Source organism: Thunnus maccoyii, chromosome 4, assembly GCF_910596095.1.
Source record: "Thunnus maccoyii chromosome 4, fThuMac1.1, whole genome shotgun sequence".
Taxonomy (NCBI): Eukaryota; Metazoa; Chordata; class Actinopteri; order Scombriformes; family Scombridae; genus Thunnus; species Thunnus maccoyii.
The window spans coordinates 22484022-22507279 of NC_056536.1; the positions used below are offsets into that span (position 1 = coordinate 22484022).

At 38.2% G+C, this 23258-nt stretch overlaps 2 protein-coding genes across 3 annotated transcripts; one reads left to right on the forward strand and one right to left on the reverse strand.

The window, feature by feature from the left end:
* Nucleotides 1-571: 571 nt before the first annotated feature.
* Nucleotides 572-14181, reverse strand: syn2a (synapsin IIa). 2 transcript variants are annotated; one of them, XM_042409298.1, is made up of 12 exons: nt 13881-14181; nt 10685-11033; nt 4672-4729; nt 4465-4556; nt 4151-4307; nt 3910-3999; nt 3673-3735; nt 3316-3458; nt 3156-3230; nt 2836-2938; nt 2405-2551; nt 572-2199 (listed from the first exon to the last, which is right to left on the reverse strand). In XM_042409298.1, the coding sequence occupies exons 2-12, from the start codon at nt 11023-11025 to the stop codon at nt 2065-2067; spliced, it is 1404 nt and encodes a 467-aa protein (XP_042265232.1). In that variant the 5' UTR covers nt 11026-11033; nt 13881-14181; the 3' UTR covers nt 572-2064. The 2 variants fall into 2 exon arrangements, with proteins under 2 accessions (XP_042265232.1, XP_042265233.1); XM_042409299.1 differs by lacking the exon at nt 13881-14181 and having other exon boundaries at nt 10685-11172.
* Nucleotides 14182-15489: 1308 nt separating this feature from the next.
* On the forward strand, nt 15490-23055 carry vgll4a (vestigial-like family member 4a). Its single transcript, XM_042410122.1, has 6 exons — nt 15490-15825; nt 16336-16504; nt 18256-18418; nt 19321-19546; nt 20098-20212; nt 20516-23055. Exons 2-6 carry the CDS (start codon nt 16423-16425, stop codon nt 20713-20715), a joined length of 786 nt encoding a protein of 261 aa, XP_042266056.1. The 5' UTR covers nt 15490-15825; nt 16336-16422; the 3' UTR covers nt 20716-23055.
* Nucleotides 23056-23258: the final 203 nt, after the last annotated feature.

Sequence of the window (23258 nt, forward strand, 5' to 3'; positions counted from 1 at the left end):
GGAAATATCCATAATGGAAATGTTTCCACATTATATTGTATTCGGTTCTTGATTTAAACAGTCCAACACCAGTTTCATGAGTACATATTTGTTGCAAGTTACCATGGCCCTTAACAAACACGTCCAATAATAATTAATCAAATATTCAATCATGATCAGTGAACCAAAGGCCTACCCATGCAGCTATTACAGACCGGGGTACCTCTGCATGTTCTTCCCTTGGAAATCAACGTCATGGCATATTTCCTAGTAAACAGTACAACACATCCATAAAGCCCCAGGCATGGCTTTTACAAGGATACGCTCACAGATACAATGGCACTTCATACAACTCAGAAAAGAACTGCACACAGAGCTTGCTGAACATATTTTATACTATAGTAACAAACAGGTTGTTGGAAAACGGTACACTTGTCTTTTTACAGTTGATTTGGTTGCTATTTAGCTGTTTCACCATTTAGCGTATCAGATATATGAAATGGCCTCCACATAAGCCAGTGGATAAGTGATTGTGACATTTGTGTAAAAATGTTTTTTTTAAATAATTCAATATGTAGATGACTATAGCTTTTTGAATAAATATGATGGAAGATCTGATTTCTAAATAAATAAATACATTATTTAGTTAAAAACAAAAGATTTGTATTGCACTTTCCATGAACTCACAGGAGGAGTGTCTTAAGTTATTAAATCTTTGAATGGCAGTAACACAGGCACACAAGTCCACACTAAACCACAGAGCACAGCATTGTTGTCATGGCAACACCATCATGATTGCCGATATCCAGCACGAGGGCCACAGGGGGGGACTTTATATCTGACATTTCATGGCAGATCATACATTATACACCTTCCATTATCAGCTGTAATGTCTGCTTCCACACAACTGAACGCAAGAAGACAACAACAGTTTGAATACAGCATCGATTCACTGGCATGTGATTTACAACACAACATAAGTATTGTCTTGGAGCGCTGTTCTCTGATGACATTACACACTCCATGTGGCAAACTGCAGTCCCCCTAGCTGATATTTACATTGTGGGTTACTGGAGTGCAAAGACTGTGATTGAAAGTAAATAATTTACTCTTTGGTTTAAAATTATACAAATATATTTAAGTTGTGCATGCAGACACCTGCACAACATCCTACTTAATAAAATCTAGAATCTTAGACTAATTTTAATATTTATTATGTGTCTATCTATTCATATTAATCTCTTTAAATAATCTCTTCTCTTGTGACATAGTGACATTATCATAGATGAAAAAAATGAACTTTAAGAAAGGCAACATACTGTATGTCTCTGTTGTATGTGTATACAGGAGTGTACACTGTCGTGCTCACCGTGTTAATGCATGTTTGGTAATGAATACATGTATCCTGTAGAACTTATATGCACTTGTCATGACACATTCACAATGCATGAATCACAGGAAACACAGCTTGGGTAAAACAGCGATGTTACATGAACATCCCACTTGATCAGACGTTAATAACTGACTTGCACCTGCCTTTGTATCAATCATGCAAAACAAAAATAAATATCTATTAGTATTAGTATGAAAAATAATCACCACTACAGCCATACACACTCACGTACTGTATACATATTGAGATATACACAAACTTCAAACTGCACGATAATCCACAGTTTGAACAATATCTAAAGATACACAGCAAAATAGAAAACAGTAAGGGGTAGGGGGCAAATAAAAAGATTGATAGCTGGGTCGAACAGGTAGCACAGAGCAGCACTGAACTCAGTGTAGGCACAATCTGCTTTTTACATCATCAACAACAGCCCCAAAGAAAAACCACAGCTACTGAAACATAGGTGACCTATACAAGCACACAAATCAACAGGTCAACAAGTAGACAGTACATTTTGACACTGCATAGAGTTAAAAACACAGTCCAGGCCAGCACTCAGCTGTGCCGAGCTAATGTCACCAAGATCGGATTCTTGCTATCGGCATCCACACACACACGTCTGCGCTTGTGTTCAGCTAAGGTGTTCAATCAAGACTCTGAGACTGACTGTCCCAATTCTCCTGGGTGACTCAGTTAGCCTGGACTGGTTTCGGACTCACTGCAACGCCATTACAGTCGAGAATGTACTGCAGACAACCTTGAGGTGGGCGCCCAGCACCGTTCTTAGTGGGTTCACCGACAATCTCTCCCTTCTGGCCAGTTCCCTAAAAAAAATGAAGAAACAACTCACTCACCCAGCAATGACGGAGATAGTTTTATTGTAGTGAGATCAAAAATAGCTAGATTACACTAATCCTATAATATAGAGCACTGATAATTCCCCATAACATATGAAACATTATCATTATACCGAAATAAGACAAGATGCAGCCTCCTGTTTCTACTCTGTGACAGTGTGTGCTACTGTACCTGGGATGGCTGTATGGTGGTGGGTCTCTGGGGAGCATTTGCTTCCTTCTCCGCTGACTGGTTCATTTTGGCTAGCACCATGTCAGCAATGAGCTGCCTGTCCTCGGCCTGGTGCTCCCCTACCAGTGGCATGGATGAGCCCGTCACCTGCACCAGATGGAAGATGGTTTCAGCAGAGAGAGAGGATGTCGACACCACCGAGTAGCGTTTTATGTAAAACTTAATGTCTTAATGTAACATTTGTCAGTGTGCCACATTCATTTTGGCTGATATATTGAAAGAATTAACCCTAAGGAAAAAGGTTACATCCATATTCTGATGTATTCATACAGTTCAATGGTTTAATCTTTTAAAGTTATGCACTTTCAATCCTCAGATGTGACTTTATATATAATATATATATAACATAATCATATTCTGTTAACTCCTACCTCTGTGATATAATCTCTGCCATCTTTCCCATGGATGGCTTTGACTGCACAAATATCCAGACCCCCGAAAATCTCTGAGCAGGTGTCGACCCACAGCTTGTACCTAAACAGAACCAACAAAAGACATAATGAGATACCACGGCCTGATTATCACTCATTTCCACTTCAACAGGAGATGTTACTGTGCCATATGTGACAGTTTAACACATCCATAGTATCTTGCTAATAATCTACATAAAACAGTATTAATTAACCATGTTCTTTCAAATTGTGATAAGTTGCTATGTCAAAATAAAACAGGGTTCTTATTTAACACTCACCGGTCAGTCATGGCCACCTGTTCAAGCATAGCCGAGCCTGTGTTGGTCTTCCAGTTACCAGATATAGATGTTCTCCTGAGGTGTGTAAACATTAAAACAAGTTCAGGTTTGTGTCTCTTTCCCTTTTAAAGTTAAGAAACAACAGTGCAGTTATACGTACATGTAGGCTTTGTAGTCAGTGCCAATCTTCTGGATTCTGATGTCGTACTTGGAGTCGATGAGAGGCTCTGTGGTGGTGTACGTCTGGGTGAGAGCCACGACGCTGGCTATGTCCTGGAACTTACTGTGATTGTCCACCTTCACCTGTACACAGGGACAGACTCATGAGACAGATGTGAGCAAAATACCTAGGATTTAAGTGGTGTTCAGGAGCTCACTGATTTTTGGAGGCAACAACATGATGCAGACAAATGCTTCTTCAACAGTTTATATATTTATCATGCTGAACGTTCCCCAAAAAAGCCAGAAATATAGAAAAACGTAATAGTGCTAGTTCTTTCACATTACTGCAACATACCTTTCCAATACCGGAGTGGGCATGTCCAATCTTCACAACAACAGGGAATGACGGCATGCTTACCTAAAGTAAGAAAGTATAATTTGAGGTATTGTCTTACATTATAATCTGCTTTCTTCTTTTATTTCAAAATCACAAACCTGTAGGAAATGTTAATATAAAAAAAACAAATCCTGAAATTGTCTTCGGGTGTTACACTTGGATGTAGTGAAAAGTGGGTGATGACAGCGTTCTCACCATCTCCTTGTAGTTTGGATAAAAAGTCTGCTCAATCAGAGGGAACTTCTCAGCACCCAGCTTCCTGTGGGTGTTGATAAGTTGGGCGAACTAGACACACAGAAAAGCAAATAATTCAGATGTAATTCATAAACAGGAGCAAATTACGGTGCGATGTAGACAGAGAATAGGTCATTATTAAAATCAGTCTCCCTGCTGCTCAGCTCTGCAGTAAAGGGCGTCCTGGCTGCTGAGGACATACCGCCCACGGCTTGTCACACAGGTTGTAGATGGACTCAAGGGAGTTGATGCTTGGGACGCCTCCATACTGCAGACCAATGATCAGGTTGCGAAAATCTTCATTCTGGGTCATACTGAAGGCATGTTGACGAATGAGGACGAAGTCTGGCTTGAATGACCTAGAAAATAAAATTATAGCAGTGATGTGACAGAAATCTGACCACAGAAATAAACAACTGTGGTAAATGGTAGTAAGTAGATGTATACAGATCTAACTAGTACAGTTATACTAATTTGTGATCCTGGAGGATAAATCTGTGTGTTTGTGTGCCTCACCTGACAACCTTGGTACCATTCCTGTAAACCTGCATGTTAATGTTGCAGGTCCCGTTGGCATGAGCCATGACGTTGATCTCACTGAATTCAGCCTGAGGAGTTGAGGATTAGAGTGGCACATATAAGGACAGAGTACTTAAACTTCTCTACTCTGTTTTACAGAAGTACTTAAAATGGATTTCAGTGGCTTGATGAAACATACTGTACCTGCTCCACTTTGATGTCATAATCCCCATGTACTTTCTTTCCCCGGAATAACTTTGCCCTGGGTAGAACAGAAACACAGAGGATTTATTAGCTTTTCCTTTTATAGCACAATGAATAACAGAATTACAGTGATTCATACGATAAAGATTTCCAATTGGCTTCCAATCCAAGTAAAGACTTAGCACTCAATAATGATCCTGTCCTGAATAATGTTTTTTTATTAACAATAATATATTATTTTTTCTTCATTTTATTATTCGTTCTAAATGCTTATAAATGATCTCAATAATTTTGTAATGTCAATCTCATATTCTGTTTTTGGATGACTCTGCAACATCTGTCCAGGGACTACAAATGAAAAATACCCTCTTGGCTAACTCTGGCACATTTACACTAATGTTTATTAATGTGCACTGCCCCTGTTAAATAAATCAACAAATAAACAAATACTAAAATAAATCACATTACAACAACCTACAACATGAATTTGTGAAGGTACAAAACCACAGAGACGACTAACACTCGCTTTCATGCTTTTCCACCTGCTGATTCACAGTCTTTCTGGCATCTGGTAGAGAGGACAGTGACTAAACATTACAACAATGAATAATTCTTAAAGACAAAACCATCCACCACGTACTTGCAGACGCAATTAGGCATTTCCTAGCACTGCCTGGTCAATAGTAGTGCCACCCAGTGGGTTATTAAAGTATGATGCAGTGAGGTAACGCCTACTAAACACAGTGAATTTGCAAATTAATAAAATGGCTGCACCTTTCATGACTTGTGATTCAGCACTTTTTAAAACAGAGAATATCTCTAGCTTTTCTGGCTTGAAAAAAAAGACACCTGCAAGTCTTGGATTACTGTTGAAGAGGGAGCCTTTTCCCATTGGATTTAAGATTAAGATGGATCGCTGTCTATATACTGACACCCAACAGAGATGAAAACTGCTGAAGCTACACGGTGACTGTCAATGTTAACAGTGGGTTTGATTGCTCTGTTTTTTTCCTATACTGATGTGAAGAGACTGAGCCTGACAACATAAACTTTGACAACAGAAATTAGCAGGGGTGATCCACAGTTAATGACCAGTAATGAACACTTCCCCTCTATTTTCTCATGTTGCCAAGGAGGAGGTTTCCGTTTCCACGGTATCAAGTCCACACTTGAACTAACAGCCATCTATTGCGGTGCAATAGTCGTAAACTGGTGCAGTGCAAAACATTATGAAATCTCTACCCAAATAAGATTTGTAGAACGTCCATGTTTTAACCGACATGTTTTGTAGTTCCCACTTCCTCTTAGTTTGTATCACCTTGCTGTCACGTACCCTGCGCTGCCTGTCTGTTTAGCACAGAGGTAGAGCTGAATAATTCATTCCCAATCTAATTACAGCGTGGGGGATCTATTTGGCTGTTGGAGGAAAACAAGCATTAAAATATGAATCACTGCTCCTATATCAGAGAAAATGAAAAGTCTGCTCTGCACTGTGATGAATACTCTTTTCCCATACATAGATGGGACACTGTTTCCAAAACACGACCCCTAGCAACAAACACAGAGATGAGGCATGAAAAAGACAAGCCACTGATTTCATTTAGCCATTCAAAGTTTAATCTTTGTGGGGAATGGCTGTGTGGATCATAGCGTTATGTATTTGATTTATCACACTGCAGAACCCAGCCCAGCGCAGCATACTGAGCACAGAAGCCAATTATGCACATCATCTTAAAGTATGTTCAACATGATCTTTTAACACATTGCATTAATATTCAATAGTATTTGGCAGTCACCTCACAGCAACCAGGTGCTCGCTTGAAATCTTGGCCCTTTTATACCTGTTCTCCTCATAGAAGCTTTCACCCAAAAACCAAGGACATAATTGTTATACAGTATATAAGCCGTACTTACATACTGCTATTTCTCTTGACTGAGACAGTGGCCTTCAACCTAGAATGCCAAAGGCGTTGCTCAATGCATTCACAGCATGATAGTAGATGTTTACTTGGATAATTAATTTGTAAGAATCAATATGAGTTCATTTGACTTGAATTAAAGATGAGACGAGAAACCAAATAAGTCAATAAAAAAACAAAATAGTTCCTCTTTTGTGATTTTCAAGTATAAGACAGTATGGACAATGTCATTTAAGCGAATTGATTAATGGTTGCAGGCTAATATGTCAAAGTGTTGCCAAATTACTTATTGCTGCAAAATAATTTTTTCATTCTGATGATTCACACGGAAGCTTGGTAAGCAGGAGCCCTTACTGAATTTTAATGTCTCATCAGATAGCCTATTTAACATTCACTCTCACATGTGGGTAATGTTTCAAAAAGGTTAAGCTCCCAGTGCAAACCATTCCTCTCCTAATTCCACTTAAAACAGTCCCCTATACCATTTTGAACCTTGTGTGACTAAGTTAAAAGAATCTTAGCCTCTCTCCTTTAAACTGAGCGACAATATAGAGAGCACAAGAAAGCAGTAAATTTCTGCCATTAGTCTGATAAGTGAGACAGTCCCATCTGCTCCTCTTGTTATAAGAGCGATTTACAGCACAGCATTCCTGGAACAAAACAAACATCTATGGATGACTGGCAGCTTTATTTAGCAAGTAAAAACACTGGCTGCATGACAGAATGTGCTGTTACCGTGGCAATCATCATGATTTTATCATTTTTTATCTCACACAGTAAACCATTCAACATAACCTGTTACACAAGTATGTCTCAGTATGTCTAGTATGTCTAGTTCTAAAATTGTAGGACAATATGCCAAGTTCTAAGTACCTACTTGTATGTTACTGTACAAACAAGATGTATAATTAAAACATTTAAAACATTTCAGACACAAAGATAATCATAATTTTTGGTTAGATAGGTGTCCATTTGCAAACATAATTTGACTAATTAAAATAACTTTCATCTTTTTAAAGAACAGTGAGTAATGGTCAACATATTTTTTTCTACAACATCTAGAATTTATTGTGATTCATTTGATAAAATATGCAGAGTTGTGCAAATTAGTTAAAGATTACTCAGGATTTCCTCTCGTGCAAATAATATCATAATAAAATGTATAGACAGCATGGTGATATGCACCTCGGTTGTGCCATAATGTTAAAAGTATACAGTACTTTTACACAAAATCCCTCAGGAACTGTAAAGGTGAAAAATGCAAAAATATGACATACATAGTATATATAGATCATCTATGATTTGACCTATTTGATTTGATAAATAGATGCTGATGGCTGACCTGTCTGCCATATGTAATCAGTCTGGAGGACTCTTTCCTGATTTCATTTTGTCTTGAGGCCACCCAGTCTCATCGCTCTGGATTTCATTTGCGGCAGCGGGCAGAAAAAGTCTTGTAACAGCCCGTCACAAAATGAGATTCATCACATAAAGCTCTCAGACTCAAGGTGTGCCAACATGCAGAGAACATTAGGTACTCAGAAAAGCCTGCATTAAAATAAAGAGATATTTCATCTTATTATAGTTTGCCAACAGCTATATTTTTTATGCTTTTCAACTTGCCACTATGAGAACTGAATACAAAGTGAGTGCTTTGCTGAATATGCCCCCCAAATCGTTCTTAATGTGATATTTGTTTCCTTTTGCTATATTTAATAGCCCAAACATTTCTAACTTTAGCACTACATAAATATCTACAAGCAACAGAGCACTGAGTGTGAATGAGGGAGCCTAACCCTACACAACAGAGTTAACCAAGACTGATGGACTGCCGTAGTAACTTACAGCCACTGAAGGTCTGAAGGGTCTCATAAAAGAAATCAACAGAAACCAAACCTAGTGAACAAACATGAACAACTCCCCACCCAGTGACACCGAGCTGCCATGAAAAATAGATGCAGCACTCTGAGAGAGGAAGCCTTTTTAATGAAGTACAGAAGCTGATCTCCCAAGTGTAAAAGATATACTGTATGAGTTAAGAAACCACTTAAAACAACCATAATCTGCAGAGCTCATAAACCACCAGCTAGTATTATGTTGAATATATTGCATTAGGCAACAGAAATAATGTCAAAAATCACTTGATGTTTTTTATCAAATACGGAGGAACTACTTTGTATCAGATCTAGTTAAATGACGACACTAAGGATAATGGAGTGTGAAACATTATCTCACTCCCAGCCTAACCTACTCCCTGTACTCAATAAGAAATGACCTTTGATGAATGACATGGTTTTAGTTTAATGAATTACAATATGTTCCTTTGCCAGAACTGCAGAGCATTGGCATTGGCACATCAGACGGTAATACTTATTCCTCAACAAGTGACTTGCCTTCCGCTTTTAACAAATGTGGAACAAGTGAATGCATAAGGCTGGCATCCTTCCTGCTGACGAGGGTCTGATCTTATTAATATTGATCTGGGTTTCAATTATATAAATGGCCAGTCCTGCACACGTAGACAGGATAAGAGGGCATCGCCAGGCCACCCAAATTAGACAGGCCGATATCCTAATATTTCTGTGATTTAGTGTGCTCTGAGGGTAATTTCCTAAGAAGTTATAATCATGTTGCTATGGTCTCTTGTTATGAGCGACAATCATATTAACAGTAATGTAACACATATGTCTTCAACATGACACCCTGCATAGATGCATCCAAAATGTGAATGCTTTTTGCCATCTTCAGAAAATAATTTGTTAATTTCATTTATTTTAGAATCAGAACAAATATTGTGGTGCTGTCCAATGTTCAAAGGAAAAGATTTAATTCAGAGCAAAGCCCAGAGAGTTCACAAAGTCAGCTTACCATCCAGTGTGAAAGCAGTCACCTTATGCTGTACATTAGTAAAGCATCACAGAGTTTCAGTTCTCTGGTTTCTATCTCAAGGTGATAATGTTCATAAACTGCACAATAGCAGGCAATAGAAATACATGTGTTCTTCAAATATGTGGGGCACCCATTTTACTATGCAGCTGCAGACTTCTAGCAAACACAGCTGTGGAAAAATTACCAGCTGTGTAAACAAATGTTGATCATGAGGAGATAGAAATATGATATTCTTTACTATTCAACAATATATCAGTCTCCTCTAAGTTTACTCTAAATCCATGTGCATACTGTTTTTGAGCACTTTAATTCCTTACCACACTAGACTGACAAAGATGCTTGTTTTAAGCTACCTCTGATTAAGATCCCCCAGGACACTGGCTGTAAGTGTAATGGCTTAGATGTCTTAACGTAAGCTCACTCTTGACACTAATGACACAATGGTCCTTTCTCCTGGCAGGCTGAGAAATATAGCCATGTGGATAATATCTTTAAAATTTTCTACTAGATTTCTGTACCTGTCTATATACTGTACACCAATACTGTATGATCAGCTAATGGAACCCTATGCACCATGCTGCAGTTAGTTCCCGACATTAGTGCTGAGCATGTCATGTGATCTGCCATCAGTGAGCAGAGGGAAACCCCATTGATAGGGGGAAAGCACTGCAGTATTTAGACTACTTCCAGAGAAAAGATGTGCAATACCCCTATTCTGCACATGTGGAACATCCATTTTTAGGAATAGTAAAATGCCACATTACAGGGTAATACTATCAATGATTTTGGATTATTCACTTCATTTTATACAGGCAGTTGTGATAAAATCTACTTTCTATTGCTTTAATATATATAACAAAACAAAATATTACAGAAAAATGTGTATTACAGCACAGACACAATTGAGGACACTAAAAATCCTCCATCTTGGTATAATGTCATTACTGCTGTGAATCAATGGTGCGTATTTACCCCAATGTGTTATTGTAACAATGGCATGCTACGCACAGCAGCAGTGCCCATTCACATCTGCAGGGTGCTTGATACAGATGTTGTCTCAGTGGTTCTTTAACCCTTTCCTAACTACTACATTCAAAAGAATCACGAAGAGAGATTCAGCAGTAAAGATGGTGCAAAAACAATACATAGACTGTAAATTATTTATAATGTAATATGTTGTTGAATAGAGCAATATATTGCCTTACCACTCCTGCTGTGGTTCATCGATAACCAAGAGGATCTTGAACTTCTTAGGTGTCGTGACTTGGGTCTGCTCCACTAGCCCAGCTGAGGCAGCTGTCTGCTTAACAACGTTGGTGATGGAGCTAAAGAAACCGGCTCCGGTGGACTGAGATTGCTGGGGTTTCCTCTCTGGAGCCGGGGAAGTGGCTGGAGGTGTAGGCCCTGCTGTAGGAGACTTGGCCGGGGTGGTGGAGGCAGGTGGAGGAGGCTGAGCAGGGTCAGGCCTCTGGAGGTCTGTCATGTAGCCATTGGGCAGGTTGGAGATGAACGTGCTGTCCGAGAGACGCCGACGCAAATAATTCATGGCTGCAGCTGAGAGAACAGAAGAATCAACAAGCACTGGGTGTGGAAAACAATTCTGCAGAAGAGTCCCTGTTCTGATAATGGCTGAGCTCTCAATGCAAACTCCCAGTAAATGTATTCCCTCCCAGCTCAACGGAGCATCCTCAGAGCTCCCCCTCACTGGTGGTGACGCTACACCCTCCCTCAGCCAATCCCCTCACGCTTTGCTTTTCTCGAACATTGCAAGTGATGCTCTGGCTCTGCCTCTCCTTCCTCCTCCTCTCGTCCTCTCCTCTCTCTACTCACACTCACTGGTGTGCCTGCCTTCCCTACCCCTCCCCCATTTTCTACTGCCTCACAGGCGTCATGCTTTTTTGAACTACAGCATTGGAAAATAGAGGGGTTTCCAGCGTGAGTGCGAGAGGGTATACTGAGTGCTGCATCATAATTGCCTTGCTCCTTCTCCCTCTGTCCCTCATGTTTTCTCTGCCCTCTGTCCTTGCACAACATTTTCTGTGCATGCAAAATGCAGCCATGAAATCTAAAATGGCTGTTAGGACTAGTGGGCAATGTTGAACAAGAGGAAAAGCGTCAGCAGCAAGTCCCTTGAGACACAAATGCAGTAAACCCTCTCTCTTAATTGATTTATCAATCCCTATATATCTACTGAATTTACTTATTAAAATTTCTTACAAGACATGCTTTACCTCACTGTTTTATTAGACTTCACCAGACAGCACTCTCCTTGTTTATCATTACATGCAATTACATTTGCATTTACACACTCAGTAATGTACACAAAATCAAATGCTTATGATCGAACACAAACAATATTTTATTATACTGAAGAGTTGTTAATTAACATAAATTATGCTGAAAAGCAAATATCTTAGCTAGCTCTTAGTAATAGCTTCATTACTAATTTTGGAAAAAACGTTTATATGATAAAGGAAACAATATTACTTTTGGCACTGCTACCCCTAATAATAAATTAATAGGCTGTTTTAATTGGTCTATATACAAGGAATAAAGGAGGATGAACATAGTCTGATATGTCGCAGAGCATCATGTTGCCAAGACAGGTGACAGATGGATATTTTGAAAAGGGCCAGGGAACAGATCAATAAATCAATAACTTGCAATACTCAGTGGTCACAATAACTGCAGTATAAATCTAATCAAGGGACTACACAGTTCAAATCTGTTATACACAAACAATTCTTATTTGTCGGCATAATATTTTTTCTTCCAAACAATCATACACTTCATATTACTTAGTAAGCAAACAAGTTTCATCATGCTATTGAAATCTGCTCAAGTGCTTGACTACTTTTTGTCAAAGGTGAGATTCACAGGAATAGTGGAGTTTTGTGAATCCATGGCATTAATACACTCCAGCTGTAATTATAGTTTTTATGTTTGCACTTAATATTGTCATTCTGTTTCTCTCTATTGTAATCTCACCATCAGTGTCTCTGTCTACTCTGAATATACAACATCTTTTGTGCAACTATTGTATTTTTTCCAGTGAAAGGGGTTTTTGTTCTGTTTTATTTTATCCCAATTTAGGATCTGAGGACAGATATGTTGTATGTTTATATCTGTATCTTTGTATTAATAATAATAATAATAATAACTTTATTTATATAGCACCTTTTAAAAACAGAGTTTACAATGTGCTTTGACAGACAAAGCAAAAGCAGGACACTCAGAAGGCAATACAACAACAGAAAGCCAAACAGTAAGGCCAAACAAAAGCAAGACAAAATTAAGGTAAAGTTAAGATAAAGTTAAAACAAGAAGACAAAAGACGCAGAAAGAAGGACAGTGAAAGATAAAGATGGTAAAAGAGATAAAAGACAATAACAAATTAAAAAGCGTAAATATGAATAAATACAAATAAAAAGAATAAAAGCAATAAAAAGATGACATCACATGAGAGCAAATCTATAAAAATGGGTTTTAAGAACTGATTTAAAATAAGTCACTGATTTTATGAGCCTTATCTCCTCAGAAAGGTCGTCCAAAGCTGAGGGGTGCCAATGGCAAAAGCACAGTCACCTTTAGATTTAAGCCTCGAGTTTGTAACGGCCAGAAGGGCCCCGCCTGAGGATCCCAGACCCAGACGTGCTTTAAAAGTGATCAGTTAAATCTTAAAATCAATTCTAAATCGAACAGGGAGCCAATGGAGAGACGCCAGGATTGGGGTGATGTGATGTTGTCTATTAAAACCAGTAAGAAGCTCGGCCGCTGCATTCTGAACAAGTTGGAGGTGAGTGAGTGACTTTTGGTTTATGCCAGAGAGGACGGAGTAACAGTAGTCAAGTTTAGAGAAAATAAGTATGTGAATGACTTTTGCTAGAGCATTGGTTTAATTCTGTAGGTTGTTCTTGTTTGAAGGAAGTGGGACTGGACCACTTTTTTGATCTGTGGTTCAAAACTTAAATCTGAATCAAATAGTATTCCCAAATTTAGGCTATCTGGGCTTTTTGGGTCACCAGGTCTCAGGGGTATATCTGTGTGTCGTCTGCGTAGCAATGAAAAGAGACATTGTGACATTTGATGATTTGGCCAAGTGGAAGCATGTAGATAGAAAATGTAAAAAATGGACCTAAAATTGACCCTTGCAGAGATAACCTTTACATCATATGCAGTACAGTGTAGGGTGAAGATGGGGTGCAAGTCTTCCTGACTGAGAATCCATAAAAATTACAAACATTTTCTTTTTGAACATTGGTTGTGGGAGACAATGATGAGGATAGTCTGAAATTATACTTGTATATAGGCTTTAGAAAGGCTGCAACATGCATTAATATGTTATGCATGGCTCTTGGGGTGCCACCAGCTGGTAGTAGTGGTGTAGTGAACGAGACTAACCTCCACTCTCCAGCCTTTCCTGTCAGATGTCTGTAGTTCAGATGATCCAACAGCACAGCTGCAGTGATGATGGTCCCTATGCTGCAGTTAGGATGCTAATCAGCTGCTTGCATTATGGTATTTCCCTGCACATGCAAATACATAGGCCTACATAATTGTGCATACAAGGGAGAATTACATGTTATCCTGCCTATCTATGAGTGGCATAGAGTGATTAATGTGCTTAAAATTACAACAGAGATGGTCAAATATGCAAAAACATAATGAACATCGTTATGGATGGTTGGTTGACAAAGCAAACTTATTTGTATAATTTAAAGGACAGGTTCACAGTTTTTCAAGTCTGTCTTAAAACAACAATCAGGTGCCCATATGAACAGTGAAAGAGGTTTTGCTTGCTGTAATCATTCCTCCTGTTCATACTGGCTATTAAAAGATCCCCTTCTAATGTGCTTTCAATGTAAGCGATGGAGGCCAAAATCCAGTGTCCACACATTCATTTTTTGTAAAAATGCACATAAAAGTTTTTCTGAAGCTTATATGAGGATATTTAAATGGGCTGTATATATTGTACATAACCACCTACATGTACATGTATAGAAAGTAACTTTTTTTACCATTTAATATTTATCTCAGCACTCTTTGCACACTTCACTTCTTTGCACTATTTGCATCCTGTTTAACGTTCACAGACATGGTTTCACCTGAATAATGTCATTCCTTGTGTATATATCTGAAGATTGTTGTGTTGTTATTTTTGTGAATGTACATTATGAGCCACTAAACTGGAGTTAAATTCCTTGTATGGTAACATACTTGGCCAGTAAAGATATTTCTGATTCTGATTCAGCAGTCTAAGTTAGTCATATCAAGTGGATATCTGCCACATTCAGTCTTTTTGGCATAAAATTCCCTCTTTGTGTTTCCTCTGGCAGTGTTTCCCTGTTGAGCTGCGGTGGAAGTATAGTAACAAAAAGAGGGACTTTGGCGCTAAAAAGACTGTAACATTAAAAGATATCTACTTGATTTGACTAATCTGGACAGCTGAAGCTTAATATTAACTTCAGATAAACTTTTAAATACATTTTTGTATGGAAGGAGGCCTGTGGATTTTGGTCCCCATCAATTACATTGTAAGTGCATTATGAAGGGATCTGCTAATGGCCAGTATAAACAGGAGGAATGATTGTGGCAAAAAAAAAACCCTATTTCAATGTTCATTTGGGCACCAGCCTACTGTTTTAAAACAGACTTGAAAAGTTGTGAACCTGTCCTTTAATCTACTGTAATCCATCTGTGGAATAATAGTTATGATTTAAGAGGGAACTCTGATTGATTTGTGATTATTTGTGGAATTATTGTTATTTTAAATAAGGACATTGTGGTATTGTTTTATTTGTTTTGAGTTGTAGAGTCTGGTGTGTAGGATTTATATCCTGTATATTTTCAATAGCTTTCAATAAATAAAAATTAAAATTTAAAGCTGCTCAGAGAAATTGTGTATTTGTTTCTTCACATCATTTTAAAGTAAAAAGATGTGCTTTGTCCGGCAGATAGAGTTGGTGTCAGACTTTTCATAGTAAATATTTTACAGTTTTGTGTTTCAACCTCTCTAGTGCTGTGTGGCTAAATAAAGTGGCAGGCTTATATTTCACAGTGGTTCACAGCATTTTTACCATACTAAAAGTACTATTTTTCTGGATGTGGACAGGCCAGCAAAGATCCACACACGGGAACTTCGCCCCTGTTCGCCTCGCCTCCACTAGGGCCGCACACCACTCTTTTGTCTGAAGACTGCTGCGGTGGGACGGTGTGTGAAGGCAGCGACGGCAAGCTGGGCTAGCCATGTTGTTGTTGTGGCTGTAAAGCTAGAAAATTCTGTCGATGAAGTGACTGACTGTTAATGTAACTTTGGATTTTTTTGTAGGACATAAACCAACTGAACGTAAGTTGCCACTGAGGTTTGGTTCGGGGTTTATTCAGTTTTGCTTGTTGAATCAGGAACCTGAACGATACAAAGTTGGCGACTAACTTAGCTGTTAATGGCTAACGTTAGTTTGTGTCAAAGACAAAGTAGCTAAAGTTAGCTAGCGAGTGTGCTAGCTCCGCAAATAAGATAGTGACTAATTAGCTAACTACTTCAACAATATTTGTAAAATAGTTTATTGTAGTAATAACCATTAACAGATTAACGCTACCACAGTCTTGACAATCTTTTCTTGTGAAGCGTAAATGGCGTAAGTAGTTAATTTGAGTTAGCTGGGTAAAGCTAGTCAAACGGTGTAGCTAGCTGTTAGCTACTGGCACTGCTAGCATCCGTATTGTTAACGTCAACGTCAGGATACATTACGGTAACGTTACCCCGCTAACGTCAAGAGAACACTGTCCATTTCCACTAAATTACATCATGTTTTAGCCAAATTTACATGTCCGATTAACATTTGGTTTTTTACAGATCTCGCCTACAGGATAGAGGCTTGGTTGTTCTCTTCGTTGGTATCACTTGCTAACATCGATGTTAGCAACTAGCCTGTTCGTGTAAATGCTATTCACTAGAATGGACCTGTTGAACTCTCAGTTCCTGGACAAGATGAACAATAACATCGGGAGACTGCACTACGAAGGTTGGTTTGTCATTGTTTGCTTGATGAAATGTGTCCTTAGTCTGTTTTTTGTAACTTTGTGTAACGTTAAACTAACACGTTGCGGGTTTCCTTAATTTCTAACAAACTAATTTATTTTAGTGTGCGACTGAGATTAATTTTTACTAAGTTAACAACTGTGTTGCACCATGGCTGTAACCAAGCACTCCGCTTTACGTCAGTGTTAAGTTGGCACAGTTGACACCGGTTAGTTTTTCACTTATTGGGGAATAGATATAACTTCTAGTTCAATACATGGTCATATATCTTACGTTGGCTACGTTTTCATACGTACTTGATGTTTCTCGATGTTAACTCTAAAGCTAATAATTTTACGGTTACAGTAACGCTAGCGGAAATAACTGGTTTGGATTTAGAGTCGGGTCAGATTCAGGTTCAAGGTAAAGAGAAACTCATATTGACAGGGAAAACGGTATTAATCACAACACCGGATATATGACCATTTCACCATGACATGGTTCTAAACATGTACCCACTTAAAAGATTTGTATATGGTCCAGAGTAATAACAGTAAACACTACCAGTCTTGCCTTATTTGATGCAACAGGGTTAAACTCAAGACTTAGTTTCTCAAGTCTTAAGACAACAGTCATGTGCCAAAAAGAACATTGAAATAGGTTTTTCAAGCCATAATCTGAAGCTTATATGAAGCTTCAGCCCTCCATATTAGTCAAATCAAGTAGAGGAGGGAATCTATAAAGACTAAGTGTGAGAGATATCCATTTGATATGACTAACTCAGACTGCTGAAGCCTCATATAAGCTTCTGATAAACTTTTAAAGGCATTTTTGCACAAAATGACTGTGTGAACACTGTGGATTTTGGGCCCCATCACTTACAATGAAAGCACGTTTAAAGGGGATCTTTTAATAGCCAGTATAAACAGGAGGAATGATTAATTGAGGAAAACCTCTTTCTGTGTTCATATGGGCACCTGACTGTTGTCTTAAGAATTGTGAACCTGTCCTTTAGGACTATTTATACATATGAAGAGGGCATGTATCCAAATCAATCTTAATCATGAAGTAAAAAGTTGTGGTGGGGAAATATCTTGACAATGACATAGTATGTAGTTGTATATGTACAAACAGTTTTCATGCCTCCGTACCAGCGACCGCCCTGGCTGTCTGTCCTGTTCTTGTGAATGCCATATCTCAGGAACACCTACAAGGAAATTCTTCAAATTTGGCACAAACGTGCACTTGGACTCAAGGATGAACTGATTAGAATTTGGTGGTCAAAAGTCAAGGTCACTGTGACCTCACAAAACACGTTTTTGGCCATAACTCAACAATTAGTACGCTAATTATGACCAAGTTTCACACAAATGTCTAATAGGATAAAATGTTGAAGTGATGACATTTTATGTGTTTTTTAGGACCAAGTAAAATGTACTTAATTGAACAGTTTTCTGCTTTACTCTGTATAGGCAACACATTTTTTTACTAAAACTGTACCGATAATAGTTCAATATAACATTGTAGAGAGACTTTCCACAAAGCACTGAATCACCTGTTAGTGGGAGTTATGGTTTTAAGGACAACACAAACTGGCCTCAAAAAAATCATATTGCTAAGTTTTCCGAGGACATGACGATGCAACTAAATGAAGACATATTAAACCATAGTAGTTTATTTTCAGTGTAGAGTTACGTACTTGTTCTGAGATTTAACCCAAGTAAATTCTTTGTACTGCTGATTCCTTTCCCACAGATGAGTCCAGGATGCCCTCCCTGCCCACTGCTATGTCCAACATAACGGGGCCTCCTCCGCACTGCCCAAGCAAACGGAAGTATGGCGAAGAACAAATGGAAGACAGAATGAACTGTGATGAAGACCACATGACCAAAATGAGCAGATTGTTTGCCACACAGCTGTAAGTAGTATTGTCCTGCAACAGTCTTGACATTTTTGGTCAAACAAATTTTGTTTCTTGTGTACTAGATTTATTCATCTTTGATCCATGTGGCAAGAAATATACAGTTACATGCAGTTCTCTGGATGCTTTTGTTATTATCATACCATAATGATAATACCATATCATCTGAATGCTTCATTATGTGTTTATGTATTCATCAGAGACACCCCTTTCGCCACAGTGGTTAGGACAAACAATTTAGTTGGTATTACTGTAGTAAAGGATACACTAGAACTCACTTTTGTGCCTTGATATCTTGCTGCATATAGGAGCTTGAAAATGATATCTCAAAGTTAGTTTGTTTATCATGTTCAACTATTGGAAATTCTTATGATAGGTAATCTTACAAATATTATATTTGATATTATATATTTTGTTCTTCTATGGAATCTTGTTTCTCATTTCTCCAAACCCAAACATAGGTATTCACTGCAATTTTCAGAAGAAAAACTATCAAACTCCAATAACTTTGTTACTTTCAGACTCTGACCTTGTCCATTTCACCTCACGCACCTCCCACTGCACTCCCCCTTAAACGTCTCAGCGAAAACCTCTTCCCTAAACATTACAGTGTGTATTACACATGTAGAAGAGCAGTTTATTCTTTTTTATTTACCTCTGCTGAATGGAGGGTATCAGAATGCAGGTACCTTGGCAGTCATAAGAAATGAGAGAAGACGTGACAGCCGATATATCTTTCCATATCAGGAGGGTGCAAGAAGAAATGCAAGTGAAAGGCTTTGCACCCTCATTTATCCACCCTGTGCACAGGCTTCTGACATCAAATTAGATTTAAATTGTCCATGAAGGAAGGTGAAACTGTTTGTGGCATATGTTAAATTTGTACTCTCTTTATCAAGGGCCCGTCCCTCTGCTGGAGACAACCGTAATGAGCACTGGAGCCTTAGTCACAGTCCTGTGGAGCACATTACGTCCTCCTCAAACGGTCTCCATGGGAACCATCTGTATGCTTCCATCTCTGGCTATGCTGTAGATCAGCCTCTGGCTCTGACCAAAAGCAGCCTGGACATTGGAGTTGGGGGCAGAGAGAGGTCTGTCATGGGTGGGCCTGTAGAGCGGCAGCAGGTACGTTACACTTATAGAGGGTACATCTGATGTTCACAGTGACCAGAATACAAGAACTAGACCCTAAAAGGGATATTGATGATAATGCACTATGTGATAAAATAACAGAACCCAGGGTTTTTATCTTTAATCATTTGGATAAATAAATTGGATAAAAAATTGAGGCTGCAGCAGTTGTTATGATAATGGATGCTTCTAATTATACAATTTATAGGATTGTCTGTAAGCTCTAGTTGATAAAATTGCTGCAGTGCACAATGTAGGTTCTGGTTGACCTTGTTTTATTGCAAAGAACAAAGCAGAAGGCATTGTGTAACAGATTACATTGAGTGAAAATATAACCTGTTCTCTATCGCAAGGGGACTTTTAAAATTGCAGCTTTACAGAGTTTCAAGGTGGTCAGAACAAGACCACAACAATTTGAGAAAATTTGCCCGACATGATAGCCAGCTCAAATTTAATGGCACAGATTCATGAGGGGTGTTTATACCAACCCCTACATTATTATTCCTGTTTGCTCACTGTATGCTGTATTATTTTTCCACCTATAGAATCGCCCCTCAGTTATTACCTGTGCCCCTGCAAGCAACCGCAATTGTAACCTATCTCACTGCCACATGAACGGCTGCTCTCCCAGCCCACCTACTGATGAGAGGAAGACCAATGGTAAGCTTGTTAAAATGCCATTACAACACACATTGTGTAATACTATATATAGATTTGACTCTCTCTCTGCAGTATTGTTTTGTTAACGAAACTATTCAGATGAAAGAGAATGCAGTATATATTTTGAGAATTATCAACATATTTCTAAGACCAGATGAATATCTGACATGAGCAAACATTTATCTTCTGATCTAACTCTGCAAGAAAGGGAATAAGTAATCGTAGCTATGATCGTTTTATATTTTACATGTTCGTATAATAGCCTGTTTTTTCTCTCCTATTCCCCACACAATGTTATCTTAGCTAACACAGTTTGTGATCCTGTGATTGAGGAGCACTTCCGTCGCAGCCTTGGAAAAAACTACAAAGAAGCGGAGTCTGTGTCCAACTCAGTGTCCATCACTGGTTCAGTGGATGACCATTTTGCCAAGGCACTGGGAGATGCCTGGCTCCAAATCAAGGCCAAGGGTGGGGGTCATCAAACCCCAGAGGCAGATCCATGAAGCTGAGGGGAGTAAACATTATAATCACTTCCTTAGTGTTCACATATGAGAGTGGAGATTGTCCACTATCTTTTTTTTTTGCCAAGCATCAACTTCCCTTAGCCAAGAACAATGTAAGAAAATATGGTGCTCACCTAGCCTGTTCACTTGTGGACCTCGAGGTCAACCTTTTTATCACAATACTCAGCTCAGATTTGGACTCTAAAAATTGGCAAAGTCTCTCTACTGAAGAGAAAATTAATATTGCATAGTTGGGTTGACAGTGTTGGCTGTGGAAACTGTACAATCATAGATTTTATGTTGCATTGATAATGAGATTCACACAGTGGTCAGTTGTTTAGGAGCTCATGTTCTGCTTTACCTGCCTTTCACCTGCCTTGATAGCCAAAGAAATCGCCTGCCTTTTCCATCAGCATACAAGCCATAGATGTGGTTTTCTCACTAAGTGCTAACCTTTATATTGTTTTCATTCTAAAATCACACTGCTTTTGAATCTTATATTACTTGAAAAGGAATGCCAGGTCTCATTTGCACTATTGCGTTTCTGACCATTTAGGTAGCAGGTTACCTGTTTCAGTTGGAAGTCGTGTTTAAAAAAATGCGACTTTTGTTTTGAGATTGCGATAATGCAATTAAGGCTCTGGTCCTCCTCTGCTTTCTGAAGACACTAAACTAATCTGTATTCTTTGTAATCCTGAACTGGACGTATCCACTGTTAACTAAATAATTTTAGTTTCCCTTCTATATGCTCACTGTGGCTGATTACTTAGTAAACTAATATCAATCATAGTAGATATCTCTCTAACTAGGAAGCATGTTTCAAATAGCTGGATTCTATTACAAACCTTATTCTATACTATATATTTACTCAGAATTTATTTTTTATCTGTAACATTTTAGAAATACTCACTGCTGGTACAGTTGTACTCAATATATTTTTTGTATCTGGTTTTCATTACTATATGTAGGTGTATAACTTAGCATCCATCTACAAATCACAGCCTCTGGCAAGGTTGTCTGAATGCAGTTTAATAGGCTACATTGCTTAGTTATTCTATGGAGCTGGATGCTATAGCCTATACATGACTGAATACAGCTAAATCTCACCTTCTGTAGCACAGTCTATTAGCAATGCCTTTATTTATTCTGAACACGTTAGTTTCATGTTGACTTTTGGTAAAACGTAGGGACAGCAGAATTCTAACTTTGATTTGTTTCTTTCTTATGAGAACGGCAAAGGACGTCTCCATTGATTCATTGACAAAGCAGTTGATTTTGTTTAAAACTAAGGATTTAATGCAAATGCAATATGGGTGTCCTTAATTCACAAGTAGGCATCAACATCCGCCATGACTGCCTGACAGTTATCAGTTATCGCTTCAGTTGTGTTTAGCAAATACTGTTACAACAATGTTTTGTGAGTCCTTTTTAAATCCAAGTGGGGTCATGGTGTGAGCTGCAAAAATCTTCCTTATTATGGAGAAAAAAGTTTAAGTGAGTCACAAAAGTATTTTATGCAGTTGAGTTTTGTTAAAATTAATTTCTCACCCTTCTGAAATTCTCTACTTATAGTAGCATAACCTATTTGTCAACACTGATTAAGATATGGTATTGTAAATTCAGATTTTTTTAAAATGTCAATTGTCTGTGAAAACATATACATTTGTATTAATATTCTACAGTTTTAAAATTGTTACATACACTATTCTGTCTTTATATTTTATTTTACTCATATAAGACTATCATTGCGCCGCGCGGAATGATCATAGATGTTTTGTTTCTATTAAGAGTAGCGTACTCATATGTAGCATGGAGGTTCATTATCTTCTAACCATGCATTTCATCTTTCTAAAAGTTGATTATTTTCCCACAGTTGTCAGATGATGAATAAGTGCAGGAACACAACAGTCTTGATCAAAGACTTTCTTGGTGCAGTGTCAGAAAGACCTCTGTGCTAACAGTTTAAAGAGTTTGTTTAGCTTTCTGTGTGTACTATAGTGGGATTTAGGGATTATCATGGGATCTACTTGTTTGACACAAGTAGATTTTTCAGTAATATGTTTGGGGTATTAGTCCATTGTTATTTAATTGCTATATTTAGGCTACCTTTATCTCGAAGACTGTTTGCAGAAAGTACCTGCTCCATGTGTCAACCACATAGAGGAAAAAAAAGAAACATTTGTATACTTATGTCCTTATTTCTCTGGAAGAAAGCACCACTGTTTTGTACTTAATTTCTTCCAAATAAAGATACAAATGCCTACCTTTGCATAGGCTATTTTTTGTCATCCCTTTTAAAAAAATAAATTGTGACATACTGCTGTCATAACTGCAAAATGATATATGTTGGTTGTTTTTGTTGCAGACTCTTGTTTTAAACTTGCTGGAACAATGGGTCTCAATTTCCCCCATTTTTCTCACATTGCTTTGCAGACGGTGACCCAAAGTATGAACAATTGGGTGCAGTGTATGGAGTATTTTTAACAGGATTCACTCAGTTTCAGGCAAAAACATTGTTTTGTTGCTGACAGCATTTCTGTCAT